At 39.5% G+C, this 20150-nt stretch overlaps 1 protein-coding gene across 1 annotated transcript in view; it reads right to left on the reverse strand.

Annotated features, from left to right (window-relative positions):
- The window catches only part of mdga2a (MAM domain containing glycosylphosphatidylinositol anchor 2a), a 172734-nt gene that overhangs the window by 77952 nt on the left and 74632 nt on the right, over positions 1-20150 (reverse strand). Inside the window, exons 4-6 of the mRNA XM_053336450.1 lie at positions 13772-13968; positions 9206-9344; positions 8750-9019 (exon numbers count right to left, since the gene is read on the reverse strand). Coding sequence (XP_053192425.1) covers positions 8750-9019; positions 9206-9344; positions 13772-13968 — 606 coding nt within the window. The remainder of the gene's footprint in view (positions 1-8749; positions 9020-9205; positions 9345-13771; positions 13969-20150) is intronic.

The raw sequence follows: 20150 nt of genomic DNA on the forward strand, positions 1-20150 counted from the left end.
TTGGATAACCAAATTGGAGTTTTTTCTAAAATGCCATTGTTGGTTAGATGTAGAAGTAGTTGATTAGAAACAACTTTCTTCACCAAAGAAAAGGTAGATTAGAAATGGGTCTATAATTAACTGTGAGTCTGTAATTGTTTAGCTTTGAGCAATCTAGATTGGATTTCCTGAGGAGAGATTTTACAACTGAAGTCTTGAAAGCTGTGGGGAAGAAGCCTAAATTAAGAGAGGAGATTATTATACTTGTTACTTGGGAGCAGCATTGGAAAGAGGATTCACACAGCTTGGTTTGGATAGGGTCTAGAGCACAAGTGAAAGACTCCATCCTTCTAATTACTTCACAGATGGCATCTTCTGACATCAGATCAAAGGATGATATCATAGATGGAGGCCCATGGACAGGGAGATGCCAGGGAATTTTAATGTCTGTATTTACAATGCTGGCTCTAGTAGAAACTATTTTCTGTTTAAAAAATGAAGCTAATTTCTCACATTTAAGAGTTGAGTTTGAGGGCAGGGTGATGGATTTAGAAGTTACAAAAAGCCATCAATTGTGGAAAAATGCATTTGAGAAAAATGTTTTGGTTTACTGAAATAATCTTCAAGTTATGGGCTTGGCTCTCTTTCCTGAGTGCATTGCAGATTACAACTTGATTTTTAAAAATGTCAAACTGAACAGTTTATTTGACCTCGATCGTCTCAGCTTTTTGAATTATTTGAGCTGACAAACTGCAGCAGTTTTCCATGGTGATTTGCAAATGACTTTTTCTTTTTTAATCTGTGCAAGAGCAACTGTATCTAATTTAATTTATCATTAAAATCGACAACATCATCAACTAAGCCAGTGGTGGATGGAGGACAAGCTTTCATATGATGTGAAAATGTGTCAATAATTTAATTGTTAATGTTATGCTTCACATTAATTGTCTGTGGACAATCATTTGATGTAGAAAGAGTGATGTTATAAAACACACATAAAGGATCAGAAAGAAGTAATGGATGAAATGTCAACACCAATGCCCCCTAGAAATAACTAAGTCCAGTGTATTTCCATGAATGTGGATGGCACTCATATGCCACATTCTAAAAAAAAGCGCAACAAGATCCATGAAATCCAAAGACCTTGAATCAGTGTGGTCGTGGACATGAAAATTAAAATCACCAAGTAAAATGATTTTATCCTGACTTGTAAGAACAATGGACATAAAATCATGTAACTTAGAAAGGAAGTTGCTGTCATGTTTGGATGGCCGATAGAGAGTCAGAGTACAGGCTGGTTTTCTTTGATAATCATTGATAAGTACACACATTTTGGAAAACTGCCAAAAGAACATTGAGTGCAGGTAAAACTACAATAGATAACAGTAATGATCCCACCCCATATATAATAATGAATATAAAAGGGTCAAATTAAGAGGACACTGCCTACAAAGTAGCTGAAGCAGTTGAAGTAAGCCATGCTTCAGTTAAACATAAAAAGCTAAGAACATCTAATCATTAATATACAGTAAAATGTCTTGAGAGAGTGATGAGACTTTATCAACGTGTTCTAGGCCTCACTAGTACTGACTGTCAAACCAATTTTCATTAGATTGCATGTATTTCTGCCATAATGAGGAATAGGTGTGACATTTACTATGTGTGAGGCTGAGCTGTTGTGAAAAGCACCCTGGTATTTCTTTGTGTTAACGTGACAGCTCACTATAACAGGAATAGGTAATATGTTACTATTCACAGCTGTTGAAGTGTGGTAGGACCAGGCAGGTAATTTTATTGATTGACATTAGAAAATGACTGAACTAGGACTGGTTCCTACATAAAGTGGAAGTCCGTCTAGATGGTTTACAGGACTTCAATATGAGATCTATATTAAAGGCTAATAGTTATTTACCCTCTCTGTTGAGATTAAGCCAATCCTCTGCAAAGAAGTTGGGTAGCTTCCAAAGGAAAGTTATCTACAAAAGGAATTCTGATTGCACAGCACAGTTCTTTAAGCCAGATATGGAGCTGGCACATCCGGATGGATTTCACATCTCCGAACCAAGAAGAAGTCAGGGGTCCGGAAGTTATACTCTGTCTGACAGACTCCAGGACAGTGTGAATCAGAGTTTTTTGGATTGTTAAATGTTGATATCATTATATCTAACGTGTGAATGAACAGAGTGGCTGGATGTAGCATCCACAAGGGCAGGGATGGCCATCAGTGGGATATCTGTGATGATGGCTGAAGGCACTGGAGTAGCATCCACAATGCAGCTGCAGGCAGTCACAGGCACAGCCATGAATATATTCGCTAGTTGGATAGCAGCTTCCACAGATAGAGCCCCTTAGCAGTTCAAGAGGTTGAGAGCTAGTAGTAAGATCACCTGGAGTCCACTCTTCTTGCAGTTACTACCCACCACTTTGGCCTGGGAGTTTGAGGTCAAGAAGGAGGATGATCTTGGTCGTACCAAGTGTCCCACAAGATAGTGTCAGGAAAAGCTGAGCTTATTGCACCTATGTTTTTTGCCTGCACAGAGGCAGTATCAATGTAATTGGACAACCTTCTGTTTTAGTTAATCTAATAGTCTGTAGATATCTTCTTTGAGGTGAGTGATACTCCTGTTTGCTTTCTGCAGTAGGTGACAGTCAACACACTGCACGGTAGGGAGTATGTCTTTCCCTCACAGACATACGGTCTAACTCAGCCGCTGCCACTGTCTAACTGACAGACCGATGCTTGATGGGCATTACCACGATGGAGGTTTTCTCAAACAGCTGTACTAACTTTTTGCTTGTGATGCACTGTGAGTCAGAATGCATGTAGTTACTTGTCAATCTCTGCATCCTCATTGTGCTGAATCTGCAATACAAGTTGTCTTGGTTATGCTAGACATTGCTACTGGGCCCTGCGCAGACCATTCAAAGGTACTCTGTAATACTTCTCTCTCAGGCTCTCTGTCAGTCTCTCTACCTGGCCTGGCGTTATGTGCCAGTAGTAATCTGAGCAAATTAGCACAGAAAGTTCTGCTTATTCATCTATAGGATAGACTGCAAGATCACCAGGAACCTTCATCACAGCTGTGAATACTTAAAGGGTCCTGACAGCCTCCATTTCAATACTCTACTGTTTATCTCTGACATTCTTCAAGCTGAGCTTCATTATATTGCGCTTCAATGTTGAAGGAGCAGGGCAGCCAAATGTGTGGAGGTTGAATGTCCCTTGTCTAATGATGGGTAGCTTCAGTGCTTTCACCACATTCTCATGCACAAAGTTTCCTTGAGTACCTTCATTTAGCGAGAAACAAACTTCCTACCTGTAGGACCTACCACGCTTGCCTTGGCACTTCGTAGCAGAACTGTGTTCTTGTTGTTAAACTTCGGCTTGTCTGGTGGGGGAATTAATGTGGAAATGACAGTGTCTGTATTTTCAGAAACCGTAGGTGGGTGTGCCTAATTTTTCTCACAAATGGCTAAGTGGTGCTTGCCTCCACATATTACACATGATACAGTATACAGAAACCTTGCAATATGTTTAGGTCCTAAACATACAAAGCGTCTGCCTAGCTTCTTCAGTTTATCTTTACATGCCCCAACTTTGTGGCCTGAACATCTCTCAGATCTGTGTCCAGCACTATCACAGAACAGACAATTTTAGTGTCTTCTGGCTAGATGTATGCAGTACAGCTGTGGACTCCATGCTTGGATTCTTTAGTTTCAATTCACTGGAGGAATGTGATTTGCTACATGGCTTGTGAGTAGACTGGCTGTCTCTATCTGAATGTATGATCTCATCATTTGCAAAGATCTTTCTCTACTCTGAACCTCATTCTGCAAGAACCAAGAACATCTGCCACCTTCCATTCGTCATTTTCTCCCTTCTGACAGTTATAATCAGGAGCCATGTCCTCAGGCATCATCTGTAGCATGCTGGATATAGTATGCTTCTGTACGTATCTGATACCACTCCCACTGACTCTAGGCTCCTAATCTGATATCATTATATAGCTGCCTCAGTAACATCGGATGATTCCTTCACAGGAGTGAGATTCAGTGGCTTTGACATGTGCGCATATACAATGAGATCCTTCCTTCCAACTCTGTTTTGGAGTATATTAACTGCAGCATCATTATTGCTGTCTGTTAGGATGAGTCCTGGTGCTGCGTATGCAGCTGGCCCTGTCAGGTAAATTTTTATGTAGGTAAATTACTCTCTCTTGCAAAGGGCATAATTGTTATGAATAGCAGTATCATATTGGCCCCAAAATTCCTGCCACAAACTTAGATATCCATTAAATTTCTCAATCATTAATTCTAGCAACTTAACTGATAGATAGCTGTGCTGAGATTTGGCAGAATCTATGGTAGAACCACTTAGACGAAGTCTCATTAAAAGGACAACTTTTGATTTTCAAGTTGATTACTATGGTTTTAATGTGGACATAGCATTCAAGTTTCCTCTGTCTTTCCCATAATAAAAGGTGAAGGACTGTCAAAGGTAGGTATCCCAAAACAGTGATAGGGATAAGCAGACATTAAATACCAATTATTATTATTATCATACCAAATACTTTAAAATAACAGCATATTTGGGAGAAAAGTAGTTTCATGATACACAGCCAAATTTTGTGCTGTTGAATTCGATACAACAGAGTTTGGAGGAGAAACCAACCACCACAATTACGTTACAGCCGCAGCTTCACAGTGTTGCGATTCTCCATGATTAGTCCACCGACAACAACACAATGAACCAGGGAATTTTGATCCTGTGGGGGACGGAAAACTTGAATCTAATACAAAAAACAACTAGCTTTACATTATATACTGTTCAAGCATAGATGTGGCACAACTATTATAACTCATGAGGCCAAATATCATGCTGTAGAATCAGACAAAACAGAGTGTGGAGGTGACCACACTGCGATGACCTATGGTACAGGCTATGGTACAGTGGCAGCTGAAAGAGAGATGCCACAGTAAGGGTAACTTTATAGCATTGACCAGTGCCGAGTGTGGATCATCAGAAAGAAAGGAGATAGAACTGAAAACTCTACACTGCGACAAACTTCCCAGTGCTTTGTCAAACCTGACTGTTTTCCAACAAAATATTATATCAGACATTGCCAATTATGTATAGACAACAGCACAACAGCAACTGTGTGTTACTTGTAAATTATAAGTAACACCTAAGTTAGTTATAGCTCACCCTAAGTAAGTTTTTCACCATTTTATACACAACTTTTTCCTAAACCAAGCTGAAATAAAGAGAGCAGACTCTGAGGTTGTTTCGACTGTGGTAGAATCCTGGCTTGTGTAACCTACAGCTCTCGGTTAGTTTACAACAATTCACACAACTAACTCCAGCGTTTGTTTTATGGTCCATGCACCCCATTATGACATATCTAGGCATGTGGACATTTTGTAATTGAAAATATTGTACTATTAATACTGGCCACTGTTCTGGGAAACCTAGCTGCCTTCTGTAAACACTCCCATAAGTAGCAGATTGGACAGGAATGCAGGAATTTTTCTCAGTTTTCTCCTGTATAGGGCACCAGTTTCAAAAATAATTGCACATTTCTACTACAGTACATAGGTGACCTAGTTTTAAAAAAAAATCATCATATAGCGCTGAAGTTTCCCTTTAAGTATGTTGATCCAACATTTGCACTTAGTGAGACGGTGTGACAGTTTGTCAGACACAGGATTTTTCGCTTTGATTAGATGTCATTCATGCCTCTTCACTCTGTTGTCTGTTGTCTATATCTATTGATTTGACAACTTAACTAACAGGAGTGGTTGTTCATCAGTCTCATGAGAAGGATTCTAATATATTTTCTACTTTTATTGATCCTCAATGTGCTCTGTCTCCTATTGATTAATTATGTAATTAAAACAGGGTTTACTGACTGGCTGGTTTTGTTTTCATACCAAATTTAGACAGAGATGTGCGATGACTCATTACCTTTTGTTGGAAAATTGAAATCATTTTACCACATTGAGTCATACTGATATCAGTGATGGCTTGATAGCATGAAGGTTTCAGGAAAATACACGACGCTGTCATTGTCCATCTCTACACAATAGCTGTTTGTCAATGCCTTGCAACTGAAAAGATATGATGAACCATATTTGCAACTTCACCAATGACTTTATTGTGACACTGTATGAAAATGTTTGGAACTAACTTTTATGTAATGGGCACAAGGTTAAGATGCATTGCTTCTGTATCTGGCTTGATGGAGCTGAATGGATGTAGCCTGCACACATTATATCTTTCTGTACTCTGGAGCCTTATATGTCACACAGCAATGTGTATATATTGAAGTGACATATATATTCAAGAATGACAGAGAATCTTTTTGATGATATTTTACCAAGATCCCATATGAGTGCCATTGTGAGCTCCAGACATATGGCACATCAATGAGAGTGTAATATTTATTGCAGTGATTGCCGGTGGTGAGTGTGATCTGACTTATTTGCTCCTATGGGACACCTGACACCTTCTCTTTGATGTAAGCCTCTCAATTTTGAAGTCCTCAACTCTATGGGCACTGTCACAATAAGGAGAAGGGGTTTATCTGTCAGGGGGACCATCAAACATGATTTGTTGATGATGTGATTTTCATCCCATAGAGTATAAATAAAGGCTTCTAAACAGGTTAAGCACTGAGGCGACCTGATGATGGAGCTGTGGCATAATCTCTGAAATAAAAGGAGCAAACTCTGGTGAGAAACTAACACTTCAGAGCCTCAAACTGAGGCAATCTGCTTAATAAACTCTGATTTAAGAGTGTTTCATTTGTATGTGTATGATGTTCTCTGAAAAGTTGGAATATAAACAGAATAAGGTTGTCACATTTAGATCATGCCATGAATACTGTTTGGTTGTAAGGTCTCCACTAATTAATGCATCTTTTTTCACCTGTTAGAACTTCCAGCATTTCCATACTCAGGGCATCGGGATCCTCTGTTATGTCACAGATGAAAGCCTAGTCACACACACCACCCTTAATCCTTGAGCTTAGTAATAGCAGTCGATTTAGGAGTATAAAAGTCATTTTCCCCATGCATCATGTCTCATCTTTGCAGGTCTTATAGCAAAACAGCTTTTCTTTACAGACAGTAAAATTCCCTGTCTTCAGTATTAGCCTTCTTTGTAGTTGTTCAGCATTTTATTTTACTTACCATATGCTAGGTTCATAACTAAAAGCCCTCAGTACAAAACAGATTTCCTTCACATTCCAGGTATCCGGCTTGTCAGTACAATATCAATGCAAGCATTGAAAAAGCGTTACTTTGAAAATATGTTCTTGATAATGGCCAACCAGCGATGACCCTCACCCTGCTGCTCTTGTTTAATTGGTCTTAACCACTCTTTGAATCAGTGTATTATTAATTAATGGTTTCATACTATGTTGCCTCTAGCATTGCCCTTGACTGCATTTTAAATCTGGTACTTGCTGTGTTTGTAAGGTCAAACTGTAGGAGCATACTTCAAGTCATGTGTGAATGAAGGGCACTCAGACATGTGAGCATCCTTCAGACCATAAAGAAAATAAATTACAAAGAAACTTTCAACACAGTGCACTGCAATTCAGTTTCAATGATTCATCTCTTAAAAAAATTATAAAATACAGGCAAAGTCATACAACATGTGCAAAACTTTACCACCATCCTCAGGCAGCAAAGAGGGATTTCACATAACATTTGATGCTTGGGGCATACTTTATCCATTTTATATAGTAGATCTATTTATTATTCCATGGCACATGTGCACATTCATAGTTTTGCATTAAAATGTTTTTCTCCCTTCAGCGTTGTCCCTGGAAAGGCTTTCTGTGTCTCCAACTTCACCTTTCATTGAACCCATAATCCAAGCATTCAATCACTTCTTTTCATTTCTATTCAAGTACCGTAAACAATTCCTGTCCATGGCCACCATCCACTCTGTCTACATGGAGTCCCAAGGTGTTCATTATTAAATAAATAAATAAAACAAAAAGGAATTTTACTTTGTAACTCTGCAAAGTGACTGATGAGAATCAAACCACAGACATGACATGACTTTAAACGTGTAATGTGGCCTTGTCTGTTTGTTATACTGACTGCTTCGCTATTTCTTTCTTTTAAGAATTATGTGTTGTACATCTTCATGTTTTGTTAAGCCAAAGACAATTTTCCACCCTGATGTATAAGAAAGATATATTCTATTGTATAATTATACTGTATATAATCATTATTTAACAATTTATGCAAACTCAAGTAATTACATGACAACTCACATTTTGATTTCTTTAATTTGATTATTGAAATATTTATTTTAAAATTCCCCTTTTCAGGAGTTTGTCTGTATTTTATGAAATGGTGTTTTGAGAATGACATCTGGCAATTTTATGAGGCTCAACATCTGCTACTAAATTTAGCCAGCTCAACTGGCTTTTATCTTCTGCTTTTAATCAGCTTAACACAACTGCACATGTTACCTAACTAGCCAGATAACTAGATCAGTTGGCTTGTAGGCCTAAACTAGGATTATTATTCAGCATCAGAGCTTTTTCTTTTTTTCCTTGTTCATCTTACATTTTCAACCAATAGAGGATTGTATAGGGAGGGACTAACGTCAGGACAAGGCTGTTGGTTGTATATCAAAACCATAAAGTGTTTAAAATAACTGTGTTTTTTAATTTCATAATGCCTCCTTTATTCATATAATATGAACACTTTGGGGCTCAGCATATTTAGTCATGCAGTTATGCCTTCTCACCTCGCACAACGATAGTGGTGGACTTCTTGGCGGGGTTTCCCACATTGTTGCTGGCTACGCAGCTGTAGACTCCTGCCTCATCTGAAGTGATGGCTGGCAGTGTAAGCGTGCCCCCCTTCACCACGCTCCTCTGTGGCAGGCTGTCATTACTGCTGACCCATGTGAGAATGGGGGGCGGCTCCCCACCTGTGGTGATGCACACCAAGGACACCGTCTGGCCAGGATTCACCACGATTGGATCCTCTACCAGCAGCTTGATTGATGGGGAGGCTGTGGAGGAAGAGCATGTGGAGTCTTAGAAAGATTGGTAGTAGATGGACATCTTTGGCAGTTAAGACAGTTACAGTCCATTTATTAAAGAATCTTTTCTTTGCTGTTTTCAAATTGCAATCTGATCAAAAACAGTATTTTCGCACATACATTTATCATTCAGAAAAGTCAGTAGTCTTTAAGTACCTGTCTTATTGGTGAGTTTGAAGATAACACTGCGGTCAGGAATCCCACACACATTTCTTACAGAGGCAATGCAGCTGTAGTTGGCGTAGTCTTGAGGACGCAGATTCTTCAGCTTCAAAATCTTCGTTTCCCCCTGCAGCTCAGACCAAACCAACACTGGTATGCAAATGTGTGTAAAGAAATACCAACATAATCAAGTAAAATAAATGCAGAAAACTTGGTACTGAGAAAAAGATGACAAAGGCCAAGCAGCTCCAAAGTAAGGTCAGAGAGATTAATATGTATACAGTTTTAATGAAGCCAAAAAAAAAAACAATTCAAGAGAATTACTGAAATGACTATAAAAATGTGAGGGTATTTTTCGAGAAAATTAATGTGTCAACTTGTTCAATATGAGTATGTGGATTAGCCTCCAGTCAATGACCCTGTAGTATTATCATCGTTCAGCAACAGAAATATGGATGGGCTCAGTAGGGGATCTCTCCACAGAAGCGGTTATCTCACTGAGAATGTGCATTTGATTCCAGCCGCGCCTGTCAACCATTCGCCCCACCCAGAAGGCAATGATGAAGATGTGAACCTTTGATTTGGCTGACTCCGATATGGTGATTAGAACATGACTGCAGCAGTCCACACAACATGGCAATCACTGACGTCTTTCAATCCCTTTCATATCCAATGATGCTCATGGATAATTTAATTGTTTTAGATTAGCCATGGACACAGCACTGTACTTCCTTTCTTTCTCTGTCACCTCCTCTGCTTCGGAGCAGATATCCAGATATGAGGGCTGCTGTTTTCAGAGTGCAAGCTTTACTCACAGCGGGGGGGGGGGCAGATTCAAAGGAAAATCTATTTGTGAAATGCAAAGGGCAGGGAAAGGAATAAAAGGACAAACACATTAAACACAACTGGATGGGGGACGATTGACGGGCATATTGATGGAAAGATTGAATGCTGAAGTACACGAGACCACCTGTCACTTAGTGCTGGGCGGTATACTGGTTCACACTGAATACCAGTGTATATTTACGTTATGATATGAATTTTGAATGTACCGCCATACCGGTGTATTTCATTACACAACGTTCGGAATGCTGCGCCGTGCAACACTGTTTCAGAGGGGACCCTTTCCAGTGTTGCGCTTCCTGCCGCTCAATAAACAGCAGAAGATGTGTGCTTGCCAAGCGGGTTAGGATGATGATAGTTCACGCAACACATCCGGGTTTTTAATAATTAGTCAGTTAACTCGGCATTGTCTGACGCAGGCTGGAAAATGTGCGGTTTAAGCTTTCAAAATAAAACCTTTGTTATTGTGCTCTTCTTATTATCATTAACAAACAAAGTTGGGGCTGTAAATTACGAGAGATTCCCGGGAGAAAAGACAAAACAGGAGGGCCATGGGAGATGAGACTAAAATACGGGAGTAACCCAGGAAAAATGGGAGTTTTGGCAGCTATGATACAACTACTAGTGTGGAATTCTACAATATTCACTCATCATGACAGTAAAATAGTCCATCCTTAGTCAATCTACTGCAGTAGATTAGTAGTTCCTCTCTCAGTAGAAGATGTTATGAACACCTGATTATGCTTGAAAAAAAAATACCGTCATATACCGTGAAAAATACCGTGATTTACATTTTTGGTCATACCTCCCAGCACTACTGTCACTGTTAGGTCAAAATAATTTATCTCCAGCCCAATTTTTCTGTCTTAACTTACTTTGTTCTGGCGATGCAGAATCATAGCCAGTTTTTTCTTGCTTACTGGGCTTTAAATGGTTACCTCGTTGAGATAGACAACATGCTCTAAGTGCAAGAAAACACCAAACCCCATCATAAACATCCAGACGTATCGACTACTGTAACACAGCGAGATGAGAGATGAGAGAAGAGAGAAGAGAAATGGCTCCATTATATACCGTCAATGATCGGGCTATTCCCTGACACTTTGTGGGGAGATTTGTGGAGCGAGAGGTGGTGAAGAAAAAAACAGATAGCAATGGAGGACAGGGTTGGTAGAATAAAAGGACAGCTCTTGGCTTAGCTTAATTATGAACTTGTTCTCTGTGTAGAGTTTAAAATGTCACCTCTGTATTCCTACAGCGTCTCTGGTCATTTAAAAAAAATTGGTGAGCTGATAAAGGTGCTGCAGACACTGGAGTGAAGCTGGAATGAAGAATAATGGAGGCGGGAAGGTATTGAGACGAACTTAATTCACCAATTTACTTGGCTAAAATGGAGGCCTGACTGGACTCAAATGGACACAGCTTGACCCAGTGGACTAGATTTGGGTCAGTTGTGAATTTGTAACTCAATTGTCTGTAGATGCTCCAGGCAAAGTTGAGATATATTGTTGAAAAATAATGCTATTAGCCATTGATATTAACAAATTACTGAGTTTGGTCAGGATTTATGTTGGGGTTGCACTCACACAAAGCTAATCTCTGAGTTTGGGTTCCACTCAAATTTTCAGACACAATTAAAGCTTTAATAGAGGGCAAGATGAGGGAGCGAGGGAAGGAGCAAAGAGGTATGAAGAGCAGGATGGGGAGACGCGGAGTGTCTGATGAGGCCCAGTTGCACAGCTTCCTCAGCCTCCTTTACCCACTCCATTAGTTCCCAGCCATCTTTCTCCATTTGGCCAAACATCAATTTCACTTCCTTTTTTCTCTCTCTGTTCCTTAAGCCTCTTTTCCACTCTCGCATGTCTTTTTTTCCCTTTTCTCGTAGATTTCCTTTCTCTTTGCCACCCGATTCAACACACAAATCATATTCAATTCAATCAATTCAAAGACTACAATTCCCTTACTAGTGACAGAACAATCTCAATCAGTTCTTTGTTGTCTGCACAAGATCCTTTTTAGAAACAAAGCTTCTCAATTTTCAAATTGTAAAGAGAGAAAATCCACTTGTTTAATTGAGGTAACTGAGAAAGGAACTCAAATCTTTCCGCGTCTGCAATTTATTTGCAATATGCATGTAACTTTGTGAAACTGGGTTAGTGAAACTGATACTGTTATCCTTAGTTGGCTGGGTAAAGAGTACAACTTTTACTGTCCCACAGCCCAACAAGGGGTAAGTAAGTTTAGGGTTGGTTTTCGAATATAAAACAAACAAACTAAAATCATAAATCCTCACTTTCAACAATGGATGGCAGTGTTATAAAGTGAGTAACCTGCATCAGGACAAATTCTACAAGGATTATAAAAAATCTCTTGCTCGAGATATAAAAGCAAAATTGTCATTACAGTATTTCACAATGTAATGTGTCACCATTGTTTTTAGGCTCAATCCCAGAGAAGACAGAGCCTTTGCAGTGGCTGCTCTAACCCTTTGGAACAGCCTACCATACAATATCCAAACTGTTCAGACCCTGGAAAGTTTTAAATCATTGCCTAAGACTTATTTCTTTGCATTGGCTTTTAATCCTAGTTGAGCTTGACATCCTGAATTTTATTGTGTAATTAATTATATTTTGCTTTTATCTATTGTGTTTTTATAGTTTATCTTACTCATCATATCTTGTATCTTACGCTTGTACAGCACTGGTCAACAGAGTTTGTTTTAAATGTGTTACAGTATATACATAAACTTTGACTTGACTTGACTTTGTTATAAGATGTGTTAATTCATTAATTAGCTACTACAGCTCACTCATCTGTGCTGTGAGAATGCAGGAAGAGGCGGGGAGGAGTGTGTGTTAGGTAATGTTATGACACTTCTTATTTACTGCCAAATGATGTTGATAAAGGTCACCATTTACATACGTGTAGCGTCATTAAGGCTCTACAGTGTGTGTCGAACATGTTAAATATAAAGTATATCAAATTGATTTTGATGATTACTATAATTAAGCAGTTGAAAAACCAGACCTTTGCTGTCAGACTCATCATTTAGTATTTACTTGATGTATAAGGCTGTGCATTTTTACTGCAGTTATCACAGCCATCATGATGATGAAATCATTGAACTGAGAGCTGTAAATACAATCATTATTCCACACTTGGAGGCTTTATTCACTCCATCTTTTGTCTTTCAGCCTTTATGAAACAAACATGCAATGTAATACAAGCAGAGAGAGCACTGCGTCGTGAGGATTTGATGAACTTAATGAATGCCAAATCCGTTTTGCAAAAACTGCTCCGCTGTTTAATCCTTGTTTTAACAATAATGTTCTCTGGCATTCTTTTTTTTCTTTCTTTTGGTGACACAAAGATGGCCAGAGCAATTTCAAAGCAACACCCACAGATGGCCATGAGAGCTCTATCTTAATATGAGAGAGCACTGTCTGAAAGAGCTTCGGCAAATTTAGCTCCTGATGAACACATCTTGTTCTATGCCTTCTATAGTGTATTATGGCTGTTTCACATCGTTCTTTCTCTAAAGCTTGCAGGGGAAGGATAAGAGATGTTTTCATAAGAGTCAAAAGAAAAAAAAAGTATCAAATTGTTAATTGTATGGTGTAAAGTGGATTAAAGCATATTATTAATATATTTTATTTGCATTTACAGTGTAATAAACAGATTTTATATTTTGTCCATATCACGTTGCCTCTGTCTCACCTGTGTGAAAAAGGGCTCGTAGATCTCAACACCCTTGTCCGATCCCTGTGTCAGGACCTCTCTCCCACGATGCCAGCTGTAACGCACCGGCGGGTTGGAATTGGCCACACAGCGCAGAAACACAGTTCTCTCGTAGTAGAACTGTTCCTTAGCTTCTCCTATACTCTGGTGTACCGTCACCACCGGATCATCAAGGTCTGCAAGAGGAGCACACACAGAAAGGGGAAGGGGGGGAGACACGCTATCAATAAACACTTTTCCATGAGTTGTTCAATTGATGAATGAGTCGATGATTTCTTGGATCAATCAATCACACAGACTGTATTTCACCCAGGAGTAGAAATATGTATTTGCCTGGCTGTGGAATTGATGATAAACAAATCAGTTGTGAAATCTTTATATCCTCAGTGAAGACAAATAATCTCTCACAATCTACACTACTTAGTTGTGGTTAAAGCTCTGACCAAAAGGGTCAGAATCCTCTTTGCATTAGGCGAGGCAGTTACCGGCATGCAGGCAGGGGTCAATGTCTGAAAGGAGGTGAGAAGCCCACTACTTGAACTACTTAAGTCAATAGGATGCAGCCCAAGGGCACATTGACATCCCAGTCAATGAGCGAGCTGATGTGTGTTCCGAGTCGCACTCCATTGTGAGGTTCAAACATGAGGTTCAGCTAGGATGACAAATACACTGCACAAAATGATGTTTGATGTCCGTCACTTCAAAGAATAACGTTTGGCTGGCCTTCCTTCTGATTTGGGCACTCTATGATTTGACACATCTGTTACTCTACCCATTTCCCAACAGATCTGAAGGAAGTTTTATCCAACGTTAGACAGTTGGTTATTTGAGAAAGCGCTTGTGGTTGATTAAATGGATTCAAAGTTAATCATCTTACCCGGCTATCGCATTAAGCCTTGGCAAATGGTGTTCATCATAGCTGTGGTGTCTTTTAGCATGCTAATACTCGCCTTTTAGATTATGTCCATTTGCACGCTCAAAGAACGTGGGGAGCTAGCTGTTTCCCTTTCATCTCCGTCCGAGATGCAATCAGTTTTTACCACGAGCAAAAAGGCAATTTAAGGGAGAGGATGAGAGAAGCTAATGAAAGTTATCCCTCATGCTAAAATTCTATTTGATAAAGGCTGACCTTTTGCATATGAAGGGGAAAGTGATTGAGTGTATTAATGAGTGTGTTAGTGTATCAGTGATTGAGCAACAAGGTGGATGATTGAGTGATTGAGAGAGCTGGTGTGTGTGTGTGAATATGTGAACGGGGGAGTGAGTGCGAGCAATTAGTTTACAGTAAATGAAATATCCAAATCTTAAACGATTATAAGCCTCCAGAGAAAAACTACACACACCCTAGGTATTATTAATGGATGAATTCATCGTTTTTAATTCAGTAACTGTGGCCCACCCCTGGATTTGCTGAGGATGAGGTCCTAATCAAGGTGCCTATGGGCCACAGAGCACAGCATCCAGCCCCGACGCACCGGCCCGAGAATGCTGATTCCTCAGTTTCATTAAAGACATGTTCTGCCCTACAGCCCCTTAATCAAAATCTAGCAGCGGTCAATACTTCATCCAGGATCCATTACAGTGTCTCAGGTAAGAGCAATTACCTTTGGTGGGGTTGGGGGGGTGTTGGGAATAACAGGGGAGGGGGTGACAACGATCCAGAGAAGACAGAGCGATTGTGGGGCCATTTTAGAGGAGCAGATTGCTTTAAGTAAATACACTGATTCATTATAGAGAGGAGGAGGAGGAGGAGAGTATGAATCCTACATCTAATCTGACTCTGCCGAGCTTCTCCCTCATCTGTTTCTAACGCCAAACAGTCAATTTACCAACTGTGGCAGAAACAGAGTGATTCATTGACAGTCCTATCTACCTTGGGATACACGTGTCTGTGAGTGCGGAACCTGATAGGAGGTTGTCTTTTCTTTTTTTCTTTTTTTTTTCCTTTGTGGTGACAAGAGTGTGAGAGTGTGTTTGTGTATAAGGTATGGAGCGGTTTGAGCTATTAATAGGGCAAAAATGATATGCAGAGAGGAAGTGGATGCTAGGAGCGCAAAGAGATAAATATGGAAATATGGAAATGTACGCACTGGATTAAAATTTGATGAATTTCAAACAAAATTCCACCTCCACCATCAGTCTTTCTCCCGTAAGGATGTTGTGTGTGTGTGTGTGTGTGTGCGTCACTCTTGTGCAATTAGCTTCTGAAGTCACGCTTGACTGATTGTGAAGCTTAAATCCCTGAGCCCAGAGGAAAACTGCGGTGTATAGGCCGCCTGCGCCAGAGTTGTTAGGGTTTGTAATTGCAGGTTTATGGGTTCACATGCCGGTAAATCTGCCCGTGTACAGCTAAACGCTACAGTGAGCTAACCTTAGCATCACTCCTGCTCACTCTCACCAACCATGACGAGTCTCAAAGCTCTGGGTTTCTCTGATATTAAGAGACGGGGGCGAGGCAGCATAACACACGAACGTGCAAACCCCAGACGCATCGCGTGTGAGTCAGAGATGTCACATGACAAGATGAGCCCCTTTCTCTAAAAGGCACAAATCTTTTTTTATTTTCTCAAGTGAGAGAAAAATAAAACAAGAACAAAATCTGAAGATATTCATGATATTCCCGTTAGAATAGCAGAAAGCGTATTTTTTACTTTATAGGCTTACCAAAACATTTGTTGGACAAATAGGCACAAGCAAGTGGTTTGGATAAAAGAGAAGCAAGATGAAGACTAAAGAAGGTGCTTCATTATCACATCAAACCTTAGCTCTTTCCTTTCATGTCGCCCACCCTCCCTCCAAAAAAGGCAGACACCTGCACAAAAACTAACACACATTACCTCACTCCACCTACTGTACCCACACTCAGCCACCCACACACACACACACACACACACACACCCTACTACAGACCGTCTTTAGGCTGTCTCTCGGGTGTTAATCTAATGCAAGTTTTTCTTGGCTTTGATGTCTTTCACTCTCTGCCTGATCTGTTGAAGTCACCTGGGAAGAGAGCACCTATCAGGTTGTCAGCCATGAGCGACAGAGGCCCACGATTAATTTCCCCTAATCACTGTCCCAGCTTGATTACTAGCAAGAGCCACTGACCTGAATGACATTTGTCTTTCATGAGTAAAAAACAGCCCTGTTATGTCAAAGATAAGCTGTTTGCTTTTATTTTACGCCAAAAGACAGCCAGAGAGGGGGGGTGGAGGGGGGCTGCGGTCAGAGAGAAACAGACAAAAGGAGGTAGAGGAGGCTGAGAGCATGTAAACAGCTTTAAATTACTGCTATCCAGATGCAGGGTTAATGAGGTGATGACACTGTATAGCACCTGTCTCCTACACTCTCTCCAAATAAGGGTGACTTGCTCTCTTTGTAGAGGATTTTTTTTTTGGGTACAAATATGGGCATGAGGCGTAAGCGATTAGAGAAGTTATTACCTGGCAGCATGCCCTGTGAAAGGCCTCACCTTCAAGCGTCTTTTTTAGAAGCCAGAGTCTATAAGCAAATCCTAAAAGAAAGATAGAGCCGCTTCTACATAAATAGGAAGCAGTAAAAGGCGAACTTATATTCTGGCTCTGCTCTGTTCAAAGGCATGGCTCTGATGATGGTTGGCTCCGGTCTGAGTTTAGATATTAGAACTCGCTGCTGAAATTCAGACTAGATTAAATGATTATCAAAGGCATCTGTTCATGAACATTTATATCTTTTAAATCATTAGTAGCTGTTTTTTTAAAACAAAAAATAAATAAATAAATAAATACAAAAAAAGAGATAATGGGTGGCAGATAGATATGAGAAACATTTCTAAATTGATACCTAATGCCTGTGGTCAATGTACTGAAAGAACTAAAACACAGATAATATGTAACATCAGTATACTGTGTGTAAACACACTACATCAAATATGTCAGCACAAGTAAAACATGATATAGATGGTGTGTAATTTCGGTTTTCTGAATGGTACGCTTTAATGCATTTCATTTATGTGGGTCAAAAGGTTAATAACCCATATTGGTGATATATAACACCCATATCATACGGAGGCCTTTGATGGAATATGTGAATCCGGCATGTAATTTACTGTCAGAACATTTCCTTTCTCTCCATCTCTCAACCCCTTGGCAACAGTGACCTCTATCTCATGCTTACACTCCACAATAACTAGCTCCTGCTAGCTGTATCTATTTGGTGTCAGCTGTTGCTTCGCACTAAAGTGTGATTGTGGTGGTGGATGGATGTGTTCGGAGGGTGGGCTAGGGCATGATGCATCTATTTCTGCAATGAGTCCACTCTGATGATGGCGCCTGTGTAACAGAGATATCTCAGTAAACTGAATATCATTCTCAGAGACGTGAGATACGGGTCGCAGCAGCTTCATGGGATAAAAGGAGGGAGAGGAGAGAAATCCAGTGAGGAGCTCGGTCAGTCAGTATGTGATAGCTAAATGTGGCAGTATAACACACATCATTGTGTCGAGAAACACACAAACAGTGTTTGAATGCATCATACTGTAAGAAAAATGCACCTGACTGCAGAATTAAAAAGGTGATGCACATATGGATACTGATCCAGCATGAATAGATATTTTATGATTACTGAGTTTTTTGTGATATAATAGATTATACACTACAACGAAGATGTACAAAGTACAGTGACACCCACATAAATCTTCAAGTTGGAGGAACAATAAGACCTCAGGAATCACCCCATGCATAACATAAGCAGATTACTGTGAATAACCAGATTAAGGTATTATTTTGAGGCATTAAGGATATAATGTTTTCTATTATAGCCATGCAACTGCTTTGTGCACAGTAATGCTTCCCCCTGTTTGAAGATTACTTGACTTATCAGTTGTTAAGGTCCTGGTCAACATTTAATTATTTGTTAAACGTTAGGTTAAACTTATTATATATTATATTGACAATGAAAATACAGATATTGCTCGAATTGGATTTTCTACACTTTTATAGGTGAAAGAATCTTGTATTATTGCTCACAACTGACAGAGTATCAAAAACATTATATCACATAGGGCAAACAGTGATATCATATGATATACAGTACTGTATGTACATTATGTGCATCAATGTTTGGATAAAATGCATTATTTCAAATGATTTCTTTTACATTCGGTTCAAGCTATTTTTCAAATGTGTATTTATTTGTTCTTTACCTTTGTTTTCGTCAACAATCAAATCAAGTAATATGTGATGATATGTGTGATGTGGAATAATCAGATTATAGTTTGAAATGTGAAAGATTATTTTCATTTACTAAATGCAGGAATTGACTAAACTGTTTTAACTGCAGGTGAGCACTTAGTACATTTCAAATATGTATCATCATATACACTTATAAAATTAAAATTAAATAAGGTATGTCCTTGTATTTGTATTTATACATGTATATGTATAATGTTGCATATAAGAAAGGAGAACAGTTAAATGATTGGACCTCATCATTTTCAGCATTTGTATCACATGCATTAGTGACTCACAAGGTGCTTTTCTTTTTTACTATGTCTAATGAGAAATGTAGTGCTCACAGCAAAAGTACTGAAAGGGAGATAACAATGTGCAAACATCATCTATGTTTTCACAAGTGCTTGAAAACACACCTAATTACTGTAGCTACTTCTGTAATGAAGGTCCCTGGCATTTAGCATTTCTATATTAAAAATAGCAAACATTAACAAATGAATTGGAGTGTTTTTATTCCGCTTGAATCAGTAGAACGATAATTAGTATCCGAATAGTTGTGGTATTATTTCTTTTCTAATAAAATATGCAGGTTTATTGGGTTAAGTTGCTTTGTGTGTGGGTGTGTGGGTGTGTGTGGGTGCGTGTGTGTGTGTGTAGAGTACAATTCATTACACTGCTCCCCATCCACACTTTAATATTTGAAGTTTAGAATTGAAATTTAATCAGTCGCTTAGTTGCTAGTGGTCGAAACAACTGTTTTAATACACTGTAAAGGGCCAGATCTTTCAGATGGCGGGTTTATAAAGGCTACTCTGCCGTCTCTGCCAGGAACACAGTGGGAGAGGGGGGTGGGGGTGGGTCTTTAGACAAATTGGGTTAAGGTTTGTAAAGGGCAACACACCACCTCTGCCATAGCTGCTGTTTGGCATGCCTCTGTGGTACTACGTAACAAGTGCTGAATTATTCATTAAGCATTGCCACATTCCTGCGTTAACTTGAACTTAAAGTTCTACTGGCGGAGGGGGAAGAGAAGTGCCTTCCTCTCTCTTTCTCTATAAAATCTCCTTAACTTGACTTCCCCACACTCTTACACACACACTCTGTATCTCCCTACAGTCGGCGTAGTGCATGCATTGAGCATCGAGGCAGTG

Source organism: Scomber japonicus, chromosome 17, assembly GCF_027409825.1.
Source record: "Scomber japonicus isolate fScoJap1 chromosome 17, fScoJap1.pri, whole genome shotgun sequence".
Taxonomy (NCBI): domain Eukaryota; kingdom Metazoa; phylum Chordata; class Actinopteri; order Scombriformes; family Scombridae; genus Scomber; species Scomber japonicus.